Below are 19,467 nucleotides of genomic sequence, written 5' to 3'. Positions count from 1 at the left end.
AACCAAAAACATACTGGTGTGTTTTCTGAGTATAAAGCCACATATATCTCAGAAACTGCCTTTAAAACTGTATAAAACCCTCAATAACTCACTAATCAAAACGGGTCGCTTAGCATTTTTTGATTTGCACCAACCATTTGTGACTAACGGTAGTCAGAGGCTAACCTTACAAATGTGCGACACGCTGGCGAGTCGTGTCTATCACTGTCTGTGGTCGGACTTCCGTAGTCCTGGAGGCGCCGTGAAGACACTGCACAACTCATAATCCGATAGGTTGATTCATTGTTTTGATAATTGATAGATTAATCAACTATAAAGAGAGTCGTTACTAGCAGCCCTACTCTTGATCACAGTAAAGATATTTCTTGCTGTGAGAGGTGTGGACACTTAGCGTATACGTTCTCTTCTCAAAGCTCTGAGATGCATGTTGGGACATACACAACCATAAAGAAACAATACTCAGATTTCCTGGTTTCAAGCAGTGAGTTTCCAGCTGGAACATGTCATGACAAAAATGTCAGTAACATTCTTTGCACGCGCACTGTTTGGTGATGAGACTCTGAAAACTTCTACCCTATTTCCCAAATCTTAAAAAAGTTTTACTTATGCAATCAATATAGTATTCCTCTTCTCAGGGCTGGTGCATTTATTTTCTAAAGTTTGGAAAACTACATTCATATGAGAAACATGGGTTACATCCACAGTGATTTTGAGCTTATCAAAATTTCCTGCCCTTTCTCAAAACCAGGTCACGACTCTCCCCCTTCGTGGTTCCTCTAACAAGCTACCGTTTCCTACGAGAGCTGTGTAATATAATGTCATGAAATATAATCACCGTCATTGTTCACTCATCTTTTTGTGCCTGTGAACTAGAGATATACACCCTAACACAACCAATATGACTCTGCTCTTTCACTTTCTCTTTTCCACTGATCATTTCCAGTAAGTTGAAATAACCCGAAAGACGAGCGCAGCCCAGAGGGAGCTCGAAACACGCAGTGAAGAAGGAAGGACGGGACAGGGGAAAAGGGAAGTTGAGATTCAGGAGAGAAAACACATGAGGGCGGTACATGAAGTGTGCAGTAAAACAGGAACAACATGATAATATGTGACAAAGTACACCTGCACACCTGAGTAAAGCCACTCCTTTCCCAGAACACATCAGAGATGGTTCAAGAGTGGAAACGGGGATTGCGCTGAATGGATTCTGGTTCTGTTTGGGAGGATTTCTGTTATAAGCCGTTTACCTGCATCTGTTTAATCATTTTAGGTGCAGGTTTTATGTAGGGCTCATAACTCAAAACCAGACAACGGTATAAAACTTTTTTTTTTGTTTTTATTTAATAAGACAACATAGCTGAGAAAGATGTGGTCAGTGAACATTTTAAGTCTTCTCCTGTTCTGCTATGGTGAGTACAGAGAAACTCATTTGGATTTGAATTTCATAGCTGAGTTAAGATGGACTAAATGACTGAACAATTTATGGAAATGTTAAATATTCCTTCACAATTTCAATGAACGTTATGCTCTAGTTGAGTATTGTCTTTTTTTTTTGTCTTGACATCTTATCCAACATTACGTGGTTTAAAAAAAAAAAAAAAGTTTAATTCCTAAATATTGTGATTACTTCAGTAAAGTGTCCTGAATCCCTTTCCTGCGTTCCAGCTCGAAACATAAATATGAATTCCTTGTGTTTAAAATATGAGTGCTCCCTGTAATGTGAGAAACAAAGTATAGTTGTGAGTTTCAGGTGCCAGCAGAGGCAAAGTCCAGCTCTTCTTATCTTTGTAGTGTCCTGAAACCAAAGAGATCTGTATCCGTCAGGCCAGAGCAGCTACACTTTACATACAATTATTTAAGTCACTTTAATCGATGTCTACAAAATTATTAAAAACTGGAGCTTAAACATGCCCAAAGGAAATAAATAAGATGTAGCCTGATTAATATGCAGTATGTTGTTTTTTTCTCAAAAGCATAGGGCAGCAAATTATGGTTATACCGGTAATAAACCAACCTCATGATCTTTTTTCTTAGTCGTCGATTAGTCAAATATTATTTCTATCATGCCGTCATTGCACCACACTGTAATGCTGCTAAGAAAAGCCAGCTGTTTATCAAAGCTCATACAAATAACTCACTGCTAGTGCATGGCCGGGCACCAGTGTCACACGGGCCGCTGAACCAACAACACGTCCACCAGCTGGTGATTCTTCTTGCATACAGTACAGACCAAAAGTTTGGACACACCTTCTCATTCAAACAAATGGGAAAGCGTGTCCAAACCTTTGGTCGATACTTTATGTTCTCCTTCTTTAGTGAGCTACATGCAAGCTTAACAGTCCCTGGCAAAGATGTTTGTCCGTGACATTTGTGTTTTTATACAATGCATCGACAAATGTTCACAATTTTAAATGCTGTTTTTTTTCTTGATGTATTCATTTCAGAATTATGAAGTAAGCTGAATAAAAACAAATGATAATATTCACCTCCCTTTTTCCCCAACAGCTTGCCTTTCAATTGGAAATGGTGAAGTTTATTTTGCCTCAAGGAACTTTTATAATATACTCAAGTGGGATCCTGTGAAGCCTGATTTTCCTGGGGAGAACGTGCTCTACAGCGTGCAGTATTTCCGGTAAGTCCAGACTGATGAATAAATGTTTTTTTGTAGTACCAATTTCCATTGCTGTCGTGAACCTTTGTACCTCCATCTACATCTCCATATGGGAAGTAAAGACCTGTTTCATACATAGTTTTAGCATCTCTGCCAAGGAACCGTTCAAGTCTGGTCACCAGATGGCCCATGGGTGTGTACAGAAACAATGTGCAAAGAGATATAAAGTATGCTTAATGAATCTAACTCGAATTCTGAAGATATCTCCAAAGGCTCTGTCATGAGAGAAAGATGACAAGATAGACAGAATCTTAACATTGTATTGCACTATTTTCATGCCAATAAGGAATCCTATGAACAGACCAAAAGCAAAACAGAATAAGTAAACAAGTAAACGTCTTTTATTGAACATTGCCAATTAAAATCAAATTACTGGCCTATACTTTTGCATTGAGTAACATTTAGCTTCAACACCAGCAAGATGTAGGGTACTAATGTTGAGTGGGGATGGAAAAGACTATCAATACCAGTGCCATTATTGACTCTGCTCATTGATTTAATTCTTTATGGATTTCTTAAATCCACATTACGTTTCATTAAGGAGGGAAAAAATGCCTACACAGGTTGTTCACCTCAATTGGTTTAATGTCTCATATTCCAAAAAACAAACACTGCCAACCGGTCTGTGATGTCACAACTATGAGCACTGTCCCCGCATCGCTGCATCTCAAAATCAGTGTCTCCTTTGTCTTATTTTTCATTGTGTACATTTTCAGTACCCAGTGGCACTGATACGATTAGAGGCCGTATATTTTTCAGTTCTTAAATAAATATAAAAACCAGTTCTTGGTGAAACCGTTTTTTGATTCTTTTTGATCCTCTAATGTTGAGCCTATCCCAAATACTACAAACTGCTGCCAAAGACGCACCATGACATGCTAAAAGTACAGCAAATACTCAATTAAATGGTAAAAAAAAAAATGTAATCACATCAAACTGTCAGGAATCACAGAGCCTTTCTGAAGGATACATACGCTTGCCAGTTTTAAAAGACTTTAACTTGCGGTAAAGATGCACTTTGGTAGTATTGGCCTTCCTCTTAGATTTAGAAATGTAATTACATTGCAGCTTTTGTTTTATTAAATTTTCTCCCTCTCTCAAGCAACACTTAAGGCACAGAGTTTTTGATGATTTCCATGAGTAGCACAGACCGCTGAAACCCAATTCATTGAGGAGAGAATAGTGCTCTCTCTTGGTTTTCCATTGCTTGCAGCTAGAATAGCTGTTTCTGGAAATGGCCCTGAAATTAGTCAATAGTGCCATAGTGACTTATTAGTAGAGGCACTTTTCTCCATCCCACCCAACACTGTGGAACAGGGTAAATATAGACTCGGACCAGATTACCCTTTTCTCCTGCTCCAGAGTTCAATTTGTGATCCAAAGCCAATTGAAGTCTTTTTTCCTCCTTCAGACCAGTTCTTAACCTAATTTTAGGAGTTTGAGCAATATCCTTTGTTGTATTGTTTGCTCGATGCAGACCACTAATTTGAAGGATGTAAAACATCGTTTCCACAACCACAGCTTTGTCTTCCAACACACTGGTTTAAGCAATGAGAAAAGACTTGAGTTAAATAATGCAATGCCAGCTAAAAAACTTTAATCGGTACTTTCATTAATGAGTCCCATTTGTTTAGCTTATCGTATTGATAAAAAAAAGAGTTAATACATTGCCAGGTGTTTCCAAATCAACATCGGCTTTTTCTACCAAACCCATTACAGGGATGATGAGCAAGGTTACCGGATGAAAAAGGAGTGTCAGAACATTACTAACCTGTCGTGTGACCTGACTGCAGAAACCCCATCACTGCATGATATTCACTACAGGGCTAAGGTGTGCGTTAAGGGCAGCTCTATTGGCTTCACCACCAGCTTTAAACCTTTGAGAGACAGTAAGAATCCACACACACACACACACACAGACACACACACACACATATACACACACATCAAGTGTATTTTGTCGCATCACTCAACCCATCGTCTTTGTGTGTGTCTGTAGCTGTTCTGGGCCCACCTATTTTATCTACAAACACATCAGTGGCAACCCTGCACATCAATGTCACCCTGCCGCAGGGACCCAACGGAGTCTCTGTTGCCGACATCATCACCCACAGCAAAAAGGGGGTCATCAAAACTACAACAATGTATATTTTATACATAACTAGTCCACAGTTGGTTGCACAGGTGAGTCTACATTTATGTAGCAAAATCTACAGTACACATTATGCATGAGTTTAATAAAAGACAGCGAGATATAATTAGTAAAAACACATTAACTGCAAAAAGGATCTGAAGGAGTTATTGCTTCAAAAAGGTTGGGGATCTTTTAATACGGACACTAACGGAGAAATAAATCCATAATAAATACCTTTTGTTACAAAGGGGTTCGGATATCTTTGACCCAGTCAAGATTATTAGGGCCTGAGTACTTATAGTGCGAAGGCCTATTGTATCTGTAGAATTTTCCTTTTTTTCCTTTTCCTTATTTTTCTTCTTCCGACGAAATGAGGGCCTTTTTGCCCCCCCGAAATGTGCCCCAAAAGTCACCAAATTTTGCACGCAAGCCAGGCCTGGCGAAAAATTTGATATTTAATGGTTTGCATTAATGGGCGTAGCCTAATTGCTCAACGGCGCCCCCTAGAAAACTTTGTGCCTCAAGCCCCACAATATGGTTTGACGTACATGCACGAAAATCGGTACACACCTGTATCATGTCGCTACTTAAAGAAAAGTCTCTTGGCGCCATGGCCGAAACCGAACAGGAAGTCGGCCATTTTGAATTAATTGTGTAATTTTGCAGCAATTTATGCCGCTTCTTCGCCCGAACCGTAACGTGCACCCAGGTGTGTTATACATCTAAATGTGTGTCTCAATCCTGCGACGATGGGCATTACTTTTCTCAGTCAAAAGCGTTACCGTGGCGACGATAAACGCCAAAAAGTGTGCCCCCCCTTCATCTGATTGGTCCATATTTGATAGTTCCTACTTTCTACCATAACTTTTGAATGGTTTGACATAAAGAGTCGCGGGTGGTGTTACAAAGTGCTTTACATGCAATTAAAAACAAGAAACAAACAATTAGTACAATATTAAGATAAGACACAATTGAGAGATAATAAAAACAGACAAATAATACAGTCAGTTAAACGAGTCTAAAATAATGAGTTTTTAAAAGTGACTTAAAAGAAGACAATGTGTTAGCTACCCTGATCTCCTCCGGCAGGTCATTCCATAAGCGAGGGGCTAAAACAGAAAAGGCCCGGTCACCCTTGGTCTTTAAGTTAGACCAAGGAATGGCCAGGAATGACCCACCAGAGGATTTGACCTTCATTGGCATGAATTAGCCCCACCCCTTCATCTGATTGGTCGATATTCAATAGTTCCTACTTTCTGCCATAACTTTTGAATGGTTTGATATAAAGAGTCGTGGGTGGTGTCATCCGCTAAATGTCTAGGCCTGAAAACATCTACATGCAAGTCATACAAGCGCTTCCACTGCAGAATGCCTGAACGTGCACAAGGGTGTGAGGGCCCGTTCATCGCTGCTTGCAGCTTTAATTAGGGCCCGAGCACCTTCAGTGCGAAGGCCCTATTGTATCTGTAGGAATTTTTTTTTTCTTTTTTCTTTCGTTCTTCTGACGAAAGGAGGGCCTTTTTGCCCCCCTAAACGTGCCCAAAAAGTCACCAAATTTTGCACCCAAGTCAGGCCTGGCGAAAAATTTGATATTTAATGGTTTGCATTAATGGGCGTGGCAAAATGGCTCAACAGCGCCCCCTTGAAAACTTTGTGCCTCAAGCCCAACGATACGGTTTGACGTACATGCACGAAAATCGGTACACACCTGTATCATGTGGCAACTTAAAGAAAAGTCTCTTGGGGTCATGCCCGAAACCGAACAGGAAGTCGGCCATTTTGAATTAGTTGTGTCATTTTGGCGAAATTTATGCCATTCATTCGAAACGTTCCCCCAAGTGTGTTATACATCAAAATGTGCGTCTCCATCCTGCGACAACACGCATTACTTTTCTCTTTCAAAAGCGTTACTGTGGCGGCGCTAGACGCCAAAAAGCGTGCCCACCCTTCATCTGATTGGTTCGACAGAAAAAACTTTGTGCCTCAAGCCCCATAATACGGTTTGACGTACATGAACGAAAATCGGTACACACCTGTATCATGTCGCAACTAAAAGAAAAGTCTCTTGGCGCCATGGCCGAAATTAATCGCGTAATTTTGGAACAATATATGCCATTCCTTCGAGAATCAATTCAGCCCGAACCGTATCGTGAACCCAGATGTGTTATACATCAAAATGTGCGTCTCCATCCTGCGACTACATGCATTACTTTTCTCTTTCAAAAGTGTTACCGTGGCGACGCTAGACGCCAACAAGCGCACCCCCCCTTCATCTGATTGGTCCATATTTGATAGTTCCCCAAAAGGCACCAAATTTGGCATGCAAGCCAGGCCTGGCGATAAATTTGATATTTCATGGTTTGCATTAATGGACGTGGCAAAATGGCTCAACAGCGCCCCCCGGAAAACTTTGTGCCTCAAGCCCCACAATACGGTTTGACGTACATGCACGAAAATCCCTACACACCTGTATCATGGCACAACTTAAAGAAAAGTCTCTTGGCGCCGTGGCCGAAACCGAACAGGAAGTCAGCCATTTTGAATAAATTGTGTCATTTTGGCGAAATTTATGCCATTCCTTCGGCAGTTAATTCAGCCCGAACCGTAACGTGCACCCAAGTGTGTTGTACATCAAAATGTGCGTCTACATCCATTACTTTTCTCTTTCAAAAGTGTTACCGTGGCGACGCTAGACGCCAAAAGGCGCGCCCCCCCTTCATGTGATTGGTCCATATTTGATAGTTCTCCAAAAGTCACCAAATTTTGCATGCAAGCCAGGCCTGGCGATAAATTTGATATTTCATGGTTTGCATTAATGGGCGTGGCCTAATGGCTCAACAGCGCCCCCTAGAATACTTTTCTCTGCCATAACTTTTGAATGGTTTGACATAGGAAGTTGTGGGTGGTGTCATGGGACTCTGTAATGAGTTCTTAAGCGTCGTTGGCCTTAATTAGCCACGCCCCTTCTTCTGATTGGTTGTCCCGATTTTCTCCTATAACTTTGGAATGGTTTGACATAGAGTCGTGGATGGTGTCATCAGATTCTGTATGGAGTCCTTGACCTTCATTGGCCTGAATTAGCCCCGCCCCTTCTTCTGATTGGTTGTCCCGATTTTCTGCTATAACTTTTGAATGGTTTGACATAGGAAGTCGTGGATGGTGTCTTTTCTGATATGCTTATGGGGGGCGGTGGCCGTGAGTGCGAGGGCCCGTTCATCGCTGCTTGCAGCTTTAATTGTATTTACTTCCTGTTACACATCTGCTCCACTGTGATATTTCTGTGTTAAAGCTTTGTGTTTGCTCTTATTGGCCTGGAAATGTTTGGTTTATCTGACCTGTGCAACCTGCACTGGACTATATTGATCACTTGGCATCAATATGACCCTCTGTCTCTCCAGGAGGCTGAGAGCACAACTGGAGCGTTTGACATCAGTTTAAAGTACAAGCATACAGAATACTGCGGTTATGTGCTTTACAAACCGAATTCAGAACCGGGACACTCAGGCAGTGAGAATGCCTCCTTCTGCGTGACACTGCCAGGTGAGAAAAACGGTGAAAAAAACAAAAAACATTTTATGTGAGAGTACAAATTTGTATATGTGGGTGCAAAAGAGCTCTTCTGCATCATGTAAGAATATGGTGCCAGTTTAATTAATAATAAATACATTTATAAGAACCTGCTGGAAAGTACCAGATTAACTTCTTCAATTTTCACAAAAATTAGGTTTCACTTCACTGAAGCGAGTTTGTGACACTCAACAATTCAAAGCAGAAAAGTCGATCAGGGAATTAAGATACTTCAAAATTATACTTGAATGCTTAAAAACATTTTTGCATCTTTACCAGTTATCTTTATCAGAGATAATTTCAGTAAGTGACATTTAAAAACAGTTTTTGGTTATAAATTAAGATAAATTACCATAAATCTCACCTGTTCAAAGCTACATAGTGAGTTTAAATCCTTACCATCGCAGTATAGCGCCAGTAAAATCAGATTTACATTGAGGTCACTTCTCACTACCTTTTCATTGTCCAAATGATGAAATATGACCGAAGATTATCAGACCGTCTAACGTGATATTCTGATAATATTCTTCCTACCTGAACTTGGCTTTATTGTATATTTTCTACAATCAAAAAGTTACAAATGCAGAAGAGCTCTGTTGTACTCATTTTCAAGAGACTTCAATATCTTTAAGAGATATTCAAAAGGCACTGCTATCCTCTATATGTTCCTGTGTGCATGGATGCTGATTTGAGATTATGTTAACCAATCTACAGGTAAGTGATAATACAGTATGTTGAACAGCCCTACTTGACAGTATTCCTTCATAATCCTTTCAACACCATGCTTAAGGACATGAGCTATACTGGGAATTCTCTTAGTTTTAAAACACCTTTGGGTATCTGTATTTGCTGGAATTATGTTTTCCCAGACCTGTATATAACACAAACTCTCTGATCTCCTTTAGAAGATCATCAAAGGGATTCACGATGGCCCTTTGCGACTGTTGTGGCTGTGGCTGTTACGGTGGCCGTTTTGGCGGCCATTGTCATAATCTTGATTCTGTGCATGTACAAATATGTCAAGGGAGGAAAGACAAAGAACTTGCAGCAAACACTGGTAAGACTACCTGTTTGTTTATAGTACTTCCTTGATGAAACCAGGAAATGTTGCCTTCCTGGAATAGTAATCCCTCCAGCTCATGACCCATTTGATGATATAAGACAACCTAAAAACAGCACTGGCACTTTGTTTACAAGATTTCAAGTAAAGCCAGATTAAAAGAAAATGCCTGTTGTGGTGGAGGTTTCTACTATTTATCTTGTATCCCTGCTGTTTGTTTCTTTTATTGTGTAAAGGATATATTGACACTGATGGATCTGACTTCTTTATCTTGAAAAACAGGTCATTACCCCCGGGACCTGTAAAGTGCTTCAAACTCCAGATAGGAATCTTATACTTTCTGAACTACAGTTCTGCACAGCACAAAGTGAAAAAACTATTTACGCTACAATCCAGGTGAAGCCAAACGTGCCCTCACGCGAGTCTGGAGATTATTCCCCCCAGGAGATTCCCTGCCAGGTTTGGCAAAGCAACACTGACTCCTCTTTGGGTACAGGTGCGCACAGCACAAGCCCGAATGCAAGGGACACAAGCGCCCAATCCTCTGAGATCTATAGTGCAGTTGTTGTCCATGTCCCGCCTGAAGAGACTGAAGACGTCCAGCAAGCTGCAACTAGAAATATAGAAACCAGCCACTCATCACTGTCTTCTAATGGAGAAAAAAGCTGGGATACAGGTGGAACCATTCCAAAACTCACATCACATGGAGCACCATCGTTTGCGGGTTCTGATGACAATGCAAGCAGTCTTGCCAATCAGCTGGTGCTGAACACAGTGCGGAATATTAATGGACAACTAATGTTGTCTTCACTTGCATTTCAGTTACAGAGCACCGCTGCTGATGAAACATTGACACTGAACCCTGAAAGAAAACCTCTTTTATCGGACCTCGTTTGCTGCCAGGATGAGCCATCATTAGCATCCTTTATAAGCGTGGACAGCTCAGAGTGGCAGGATTCTGGCTGTGAAGACAGCACTGCAAACACACCAACCAACCCATATTGCAACGCGCACTACTTCCCCTCTCAACAAGTCGTTGGTGATGTTCACCAAGAATGTCAGACCGAACCATCTTGCAACACCAAATTCGAATCCAGTTACAAACAAAACTGGGTTCCTGAAATCCTACATGACACCACACCCACTGATACATGGACTATTTCAAAAATGGATGAGGTAGGAGAAGAAGATGAAGGTACAGAAGGCATGGAGAATTTAGCAAAAACTCTTCTGGGACATTGGAAGGTAAATATTCAAGAATAATTCTTCCTGAAACCCGATTTACCCTTCAATCAATGCACTGATTACAATTTTCTTACCCACTTTATATTTTCTTCAAGACTGACCTGCCAATCGTGGTGTAATGTGATACTTCAAAAAATATTTTAAAATGCGCACATTGTGCAAATTGCCATTATTTGGGTTTTTTGTATTCACTGTATAAAATATCCATGACTGCTTATCAAGGCTGATGCACTTACTGATCAGAACAATGAAGGTTTTTCAGTACTCTATGCTGATATCAATGCCTTTGTTTTGGAACTAATCTTTTTGGATTAGCATGTAGAAACTGAGCAGATAATCAGCTTTGTGATGATGGAGATGATGCAGAGACTGGTATTGGAACTGTCCAAATGTATGCTGAAATATTTTTTCTCTGTCCATCAGAAATAATTAGAAGATCCAGCTATTTGCAGTACTCAGCACTGAGAAACTGCATGCACTTATGACAAGATGGTGTCTTTTTAGACATAGCTTTCTTGTATAAAGAGACTGTTGGGTTGGGCGGAAAAAAAATTAAGAAATTCTAGCACTGGCATGGCAGGACCTGTGTCCAACTGGACTCTCAGCAGTCTGACCAGCACTTATCCAGCTGGACCCTCCTATGTGATTTTTCTTTTTTGTTCTCTCAGATGTAAGTTGCTTTGGATAAAAGCGTATGCTAAATGGTAGTAGTAGTAGTAGTAGTAGTAGTAAAAACCACATGTGGGCACATATGAAACTTTCATTCCTGTGATATATTAAGCACTGCTGTATTTCTGGTTTTATTTATTTATCCACTTTGTACTATATTTTGAAAAAAAGGATAACCTTATAGAGAACATTTCATTTTTTTATTACAAAAAAAAGAAGGTATTTGTTTACTTTGTCAAGTCATAATTGAACAAAATAACCACACTGAAAAATGTGCAAGTGAAAAGTGTTTTCCTGTTTATTTCTTTAAAACTGCACACACAATAAATCTAATACAAATTAAACTACAACCAAATAACGCCATAAATAAAAGCCAGAGCTGCAACATTTTGTGTGCAGATGTGTAGTAAGTGTCATGACAACAATTTTTCCCAAGTGATTGCACTTAAGGCAGCACGGTGGCTTAGTGGTTAGCACTGTTGCCTCACAGCAAGAAGGTCCCCGGTTCGACTCCCAGGCCCGGCAGGGGCCTTTCTGTGTGGAGTTTGCATGTTCTCCCCTTGCTTGCGTGGGTTTTCTCCGGGTACTCCGGCTTCCTCCCACAGTCCAAAAACATGCATATTAGGTTAATTGATGATTCTAAATTGCCCGTAGGTGTGAGCGTGAGTGTGATTGTGAGCATGGTTTGTGTGTCTATATGTGGCCCTGTGATGGACTGGTGACCTGTCCAGGGTGTAACCCCTGCCTCTCACCTAAAAATAAGCTGGGATAGGCTCCAGCAGACCCCCGTGACCCCGCAAAGGATAAAGCGGGTAAGATAATGAATGAATGAATGAATGAATGAATGAATGAATGAATGATTGCACTTCTTAAAAACACATAAATCAGGTCTGGTTGCTTTTAAATGACAACATGGAGTTATAACCTGTTCAGTCCCAATACACACTCTGAAATCTATTTTCAACCCTTAATATCAATGTTTTCATGCAATTCAAGTTGAGTAAGATGACAGAATATCTACCAGAAGTAAACACACACACACACACACATTAAATATATATAATATATACACACATATATATGTACACACACACACACACACACACACACACACACACACATGGATCTCAGTATTATAACTTTTATTTATGTACATAAAAAATATTTTGCTCTTCAAACTCACAAAGTTAATAGAGTTCTTTTATTCTCATTGTTTGCTGTTCATTCTATGGATGGAATATAACCGTGGTACTGTAAATATATTAAAAGGTGGGACCAAGGTACAACTGCCACCCAGATAACAGCTTTGTTTTTAATAGCTTCACTGCAATCTCTGGAGCTATAAAGCAATAACTGCTGTTGTGTTGAAACAGTGAGATGTAAGTTAATGGTGGACACCATGTACAGCAAGGTTTGTATGTACGTATATTTATACAGCATATGTTTCATTTTCCTGTATTTAAAGGCTGCAAACTTCAAATAAATATTTGAGTTAAAAAGTTGAAAGACTGAGTGTATTGAATAAAATGTTTCATCTTTTTATCTTTATATGGGTGTTTGGTTTTTGGGGTGTTTGATTTGTAAATGACAGTGCTGTGTGAGTGGGATGGAGATGTCAATTTCCCCGAGGGAACCTCCCAAAGTTCAATAAAGGATCAATAAAGTCATCTGAATCTGTTCCTATATGATGGGGGGAAACAAACATTTTTCAGCGAACTTTGTTTATATTTATAACATATTACTGCAAATGAATTTATATTGGACAAAGTTATTATCTGAAAGAATAAAATGTCAAGGCAGCTTTGTGTTTGGCTTTGATTAATTCCCTATGTTAGCTTTTGCTAAGAAGAGGGTTTGTTTTCAGTCAAGGAGTGAATTAAATACAACTTTTAAAATAATTGTTTTGCCTGCTTGGGCATACAATAGAAAATTGAACTAAATCAATGAGCAGTACAAATATTTAATTCTGCAATGCACAACTCGTACCAACAGTAGTGAAGGCAGTAAGGAATTTGTATATTTTTTTCAAAAGTAGCCAGTCAGGCTACATTTATTCAAACAGCACACGTGGGAAATTTTCCAAAACATAATAAGCACCTCTGGATCTCAGGTTTAATATCCATTGTGAGGTGGTTATTCAGCTGCAACAAGATACCTTACAGTAAAAGCTTGGCCTAAATAACACTGAATGAAACAAAAGATTCTGTGTGCTTCATTTTTAGGAGACATAAGTTTAAAACAATAATAATTCAACTCAATGTACCGGTAATTGATAAAAAATACACTGCGTGTATTTTCAAGAGCAAAAACTATGTAATTAAAATCACATTTAATCAATGTCAAAAATAGAAAAGCCTTTTAAGAGTCAAGGGAGCAGTTTTACATAATGACTACACACCCAATGAACTGAAAAGAGTGCACTTTCCAGTTCAGTGTCTAAATACAGCAAGCTTTTGTGGTAAGAAATGTCCACACCTTTGAATCCGCCAGACTGAGCAACAATAGCAAAACAAGATTAATCATACAGAGTTGTCAAAATCTCAGGCTTATAACCAGATAACCCCACTGAAATGATTTCAATCCATGACCACTGTAACAAACCACCACCTATAAAGAGCCACATGAAGATAAAAAAACAACAAACAAACAAAAAGTGTGACTTTAGTTTACATAATCTGCCCCAACTTCATGAACAATAGCAAGTCAACAAGTTGAAATGTAATGAGAGTAAAGCATGGCATTAGGAAAACAAGACATCAAACAAAAAAAGACTAAGACTTCAACCAAACCCCACCATGGCTTTCATTATGTGTGGAATATGCTAAAGTAAGATTGACATGGGTAACTAGATATCTATGAAGCCTGTATTCATGCAAGAGTAATACAAGAAAATGAAAGTTCTGTGCAAAGGAATACTTCTCTAATTGTTCCTTTTCCCTTTATATCCTCATGGCAAGGACTAGCTTGAAAATTGCCTTAACTAGTGATTAATATTAAAGGGTGCTAGATGGCAATGTTTTAATTAAAAACAAAGAAACTTATCAGAACTGTTTAAAAAAAGAAAAAAGAAAAACGTTTTGTCCATAATTGGTCCAAAACCTGTGAATTCATTCTGTGATTGGTGGACAGACTGGCACAAAATATCACAGATGATTATTGACTGGTAAAAACACTTTACGATGTGAATATTTATTCATACTTTTCACTTGACCAGTTAGAGTTTGATTATCCCAACAGGAAGATGAAAAGTGGAGCTGACAAGGTACCCACAAAGTCCCCATCCACAGAAAAACGGATAAATAAAAGATACACCCAATCTTAAAATGGATATTTTAATTTACTTTCTTCAGTAGGAATATATATAGTTAGGAGACAGATACCGGGTAAGATCAAACCCCCCAAAACACATTGAGATGACACCAGAACAAAGGATGTGAAAAAGGAAAGGAAAGAGAGTCGGATATAAAAGATGAGCTTAAATTGGAACCAAACATTCTGACAAAACACTGCAATGAAAAGAGGGTTTGCATATTTTGTGCCTCTATTTTGGAACTGAGCGGCAAGACAAAGGCATTGTGACGAGCTGTCCCTCCCCTCCATCTTCCCATCATGTTTGTCTTAAGACAGATGTCTGTGAGAAAAAATAGAAATCAAAAAAGAAAAAAAGAAAAGGTATGAGTAGCTAGTAGTATTGACAGGCTCTTTTTGTTTTGCCCTCTGTGCCAGAAGCCTGTCTCTCTCATTTCAAATCTCCAAGTCAGGAGAAGATTGAATGGGAGATTGGAGGGCAAACCCTCTTCAGCATCCGAGCCAGGACAGAACTTTGGCGGGGGAACAGATGTTCGGACAAACCCAGTGTTTCTGCACAAACAGAATTTCCATCACTGTTGTGGTTGTCTGCCGTGCACACATCAGCGGATGTTCATGTCCGCCTTAGTCATTTCAAGCCCTGCCAGCACATGGGTGGGAGACGGCTCCGTTTGACCTTTGCACAGGGAAACGCTCGTTTCAGTCAATGCCAGACATTTTTATTGCTGTGTGTATATACACACACACACAAACAGTTTGAATTCTTCTCTTTTTCCTCAGAATAAATAATAAAGAAGAGAAGCGTGTTCCTGGCACATGACCTTAAATCTTCTTTCTGAAATATGACATCAGAGAATCACATTAAAGCTTAATGGCTCTTGGGAGGATCGAATGCCATAACTATTTTTAAGAAGCCCATTTTGTGTAGCATACAGTTGAGTCCCCAGTTTATTAGTTTATTATTAGTTACAATGTGGTGAGATGGAGCATGTGGCTTAAAAACCCCTGTGAAGAAATGATGCTCCTAAAGAAAATGTTTAATTAGCTTAGTGACTAAAGCATCGATAGCATAAAAATTTAATATAGCCTATAAAAATGTGTGCCGGTCTCATCACGAATAATTTGTGCTCTTATCGCCAACATGCTTTATTAACAATTTATAATAATTGTAATTTGGAAATGGACGTATAATTTCTGCAAGTCTAACAAAATGCAGCATTACTTCCACATTAGAAAAGATTCCACTTCATGAAGATTTCAACCCAGACATATTAGGCAATGTCTTGAATATGAAGTACAATTTCAGTTAAATTCCAGTTGGTTAACTAAATCTTAAACATTCTCCAGAAGTAAAAATAAATTAAAAAAAGAGAGGGAAAGGAATAGATCTGACCTTTTTGCAAGCTAAGTCCAAATGAGTATTTCATTTTTTAATTATTTTATCTTTCGTGTAATTAAACAATAAACTATAAAAAGCACTGATGCTGAATATCCCATGCAGGTTTACAGGGTCCCCTCTTTGTGTCATCTTCCCACACGAACCTTTAACTTTTTGAAAATGAAAAGAGGTTCACTAGCTCATCAAGCTAGCATCAAACATCTTTTGTAAAGTTAATTTCTGTATTGGAACAGATTTTCAGCAGGCTGCAAGTGGAGCATGGGACAGGAATAAAAAAATCTGGTGATAAAACATCAGAGAGGCATCAATTGCTTTATATTGTGTATTGAGGTTTAGTATACAGTCATATATCCATGACTGAATATTTATATACCGGTAAATTCTCCTGGCATGGTACAAACATTTTTTTTTTAATCATCCTGTCAGAGTTTTTATGGGTGTGAACTCAATCAAGTTTTTTTTTTTTTTTTTTGCTTTTTGTTTTTAACCAGGCTCTAAATATGTTTATTTCTGCTTTAAAGTTGGACATTTAAACATGGGAGTCAGTTGAGATTGACTCGCTTTTGCAGCCAGCCTCTAGTGCCCAGTCGAGGAACTGCAGCCAATATTAGCCCTGCATGAGCCTCAATCAGGTAGCTAGATGGCTGGCACTGGGTCTGAACTCTGGATGGATACCAGCTAAATGAAAAAACAAGTCATTTGAGTTGAAAAGTTTAATCTGCTTTCAAATTCTGTACGGATAGACTTTTGGCTTTATGTAGCCCCTCATCTCTTAGAAATATGACTGTGGTTTTTGATCAATATTTTAAGTTGGATAAGCATATCCGTTCAGATTTTAAATCTAGCTTATTCCAACAAATGGGTGATTTATCATTTTGAGTTGAACAGACAGCGTTATGTCCTTGGTAACCCCTTGGCCGGCGTGCACCTTCACAAAACGGTAAGCATGTGTCAGGTTGGCACAGACAGCAACAAATGTTACTGGCAGCATTTCCCACTACTACTACAATTTTGTAATTTTTGAAAGGGATAGCAAGATGTATTGTTGTGATGTGAGTAAAAGATAGTGTCAAAGGTTTATCAGCTCCAGCTCACGATGACGCATGAAAAAACAAATAGTGGTGAAAGTAATTGAAATATCAGAGGATGTGATCAGTTTAAATTTTGTTTTTGTTGTTGTTTTTTTCCCCTCTGTATATATTAATGGTTGATACCAAATTTGCCAAAACCCAAAAGCAACATAAATATGCATTTTTTTTATTAATCTTGCAACAAAGGTTTTTTTTGTGTGCATAAGTGTGTGTGAGTGTGTTTCCTTCACCAGCCCTCTAGCCATATTTTATTGATCCCTAGAAGACAAAGAAAAAGGATAAATAATTCTGCCAAAGAGAACTAAGATCAACAACGATGGGATGTGAAAGACCATGAACGAGTGGGAAGTGAAAGGGCAGGAAAGAAAAGACAAGACAGTGATGGGTGTAGTTTAGTGAGTGTGTAATGTGTTGTGTTGGAAAAGGAGACATACGACAACCAGGAATTTGCAAACAGGAGACGACAGAGAGAAGAGGAGGAGCATTCCCTTTACAGCTGTTTAATTTTAGTGTGTGACGTGTGTGTGTGTGTGTGTGTGTGTGTGTGTGTGTGTGTGTGTGTGTTACATGTAGGCCTGTGACTATATTTAAATTTCAGTGTCCAAGATGGCGGGAGGCAGTATTGATACATACACATCGATTACATAAAAATGACACACACACACATATATATATATATATATATATATATATATATATATATATATATATATATATATACACACACACACACACATATATATATATATATATATACACACACACACACAAACACACACACACACACACACACACAAAATTATCTTGAACTGCTCACACTTATTTATTACCATTATACCAAAGTCGAATAAAGATAAAGATAAACTTTATTGATCCCAGAACTGGGAAATTATTGTGCAGCAGGAGCATAACATACAGAAACAAAAAGAAAGCAACAGCTCAACATAAAACCTAGATATATAAGTAATATCTAAGAATGTCTGTACATATAAAAAAATAAGTCGTATACATATACGTAAACGTCTATTTGAGAGTACATAATCGTCCTATGTCCATCATCTCTTTAGATATTACTTATTTTGTGTTTTGTATGCCATATCACAATTCCTAGTTAGCATGAATAGCACACTAGTATAGGTAGCTCACATGATGATAGAACAACAAATAGTGGTGAAAGTACCGTATTACAAATATCAAAGGATGTGATCAGTTGAAATGTTAAATATTACTACATTATAATTCAAATGTTTTTTTCTATTAACTAGGTGAAAGCCTATCATTAAAACAAAAAGAAAAAAAAAAGACTAAATCGAAATTCTTTATAATTTTTCTGAATAATTTCCATTTGACACATTTTTGAAACGACAGTCACCAATCTTTTTGTCATCTGTATGTATTGTGGTTGTTTCTATTGTAGAAGCACTCATCGTCTGCTCTGAGGCTAAACATGTATCTGTGCATGTTGTATAAACAATAAAATATTTAATACATTGTCAAAAGTCTGCGTGGGAATAAACCACATCAGAAGTTGTTGTTACCTACTGATGTACATTCCTTGTCACCTGAACGAGTTTAAAGATACATGGGCCGCTGCAGGCTATTATCTCCCTACAATGAGACCAACAAGCACATGCAAGATCCTTAATCAGACGGTGGCATCAATATAGGAGGAAGCTGAGAATTAAATAAATGCAACATAATATCTAAATCAGAGAGAAACACAAATATGACCAAAATCAGATGTAAAAAGTATAAAAATAAATTCAGATCAATTGCAAGACCCAATTTTATCCACATATTGGAAAATATATAAATTAAAAACCAAATATACTGCTTAGCTGCTATACTCCTTCAAGTCTTCAAATTAACCATTTTCATGGAGATTTTCTCAACAATGAAATTTTATCCTATGGTTTAACTTGCACTCTCTTAAGCAATCAAAGTATTTTGAATGCTGCTACACTCCTGTGAATGTATTTTTTTTCCAAGTTAAACTTCAACTGCACCAAATTGTCTCAGAATAATTCAATATTTTCACTTGTTCCTTGCAATGTGACCTAAATGGCATCCAGCTGTGGATGTGTAATTATGAAAACCACCACACATCCTCCGCTTCCATGAATTGCAAATGAAATGCAAGAACATCAAACAAGGGGATAAATGTTTTCCACACAGTCCCACTGACTTTTATTTATAATTTATAGAAATAAAAGCACAAAGTTGGAATGAAATGTGAATAAGCATTAATGATTAAAACATGCTGAGTAATTTTGTAGGAGTGGCAAATATTCCTCGTTGGCTTGCTTCAGGTGCTCTGAGAAA

At 38.4% G+C, this 19,467-nt stretch overlaps 1 protein-coding gene across 2 annotated transcripts; it reads left to right on the top strand.

Moving 5' to 3' along the window:
• The first annotated feature begins 1,160 nt into the window (after positions 1 to 1,160).
• On the top strand, positions 1,161 to 12,999 carry ifnlr1 (interferon lambda receptor 1). Of its 2 annotated transcripts, none has more exons than XM_061717290.1 (7): positions 1,161 to 1,409; positions 2,506 to 2,632; positions 4,496 to 4,560; positions 4,671 to 4,855; positions 8,204 to 8,345; positions 9,278 to 9,429; positions 9,715 to 12,999. In XM_061717290.1, exons 1-7 carry the CDS (start codon positions 1,367 to 1,369, stop codon positions 10,693 to 10,695), a joined length of 1,695 nt encoding a protein of 564 aa, XP_061573274.1. In that variant the 5' UTR covers positions 1,161 to 1,366; the 3' UTR covers positions 10,696 to 12,999. The 2 variants fall into 2 exon arrangements, with proteins under 2 accessions (XP_061573274.1, XP_061573273.1); XM_061717289.1 differs by having other exon boundaries at positions 4,391 to 4,560.
• The last annotated feature ends 6,468 nt before the right edge of the window (positions 13,000 to 19,467 follow it).

This window comes from Cololabis saira, chromosome 3 (genome assembly GCF_033807715.1).
Source record: "Cololabis saira isolate AMF1-May2022 chromosome 3, fColSai1.1, whole genome shotgun sequence".
NCBI classification, from domain to species: Eukaryota; Metazoa; Chordata; class Actinopteri; order Beloniformes; family Belonidae; genus Cololabis; species Cololabis saira.
Note: the sequence above shows the minus strand (reverse complement) of the source record. Positions and strands in the feature narration are given on the sequence as shown.

Bases quoted from the DNA above. Each gene is read 5' to 3' on its own strand.
- ifnlr1 (XM_061717289.1), top strand. From the start codon at position 1,367: ATGTGGTCAGTGAACATTTTAAGTCTTCTCCTGTTCTGCTATG. The intron at 4,561-4,670 runs GTAAGAATCCAC...GTGTGTCTGTAG, and splicing joins CTTTAAACCTTTGAGAGACA to CTGTTCTGGGCCCACCTATT. The intron at 9,430-9,714 runs GTAAGACTACCT...CTTGAAAAACAG, and splicing joins AGAACTTGCAGCAAACACTG to GTCATTACCCCCGGGACCTG.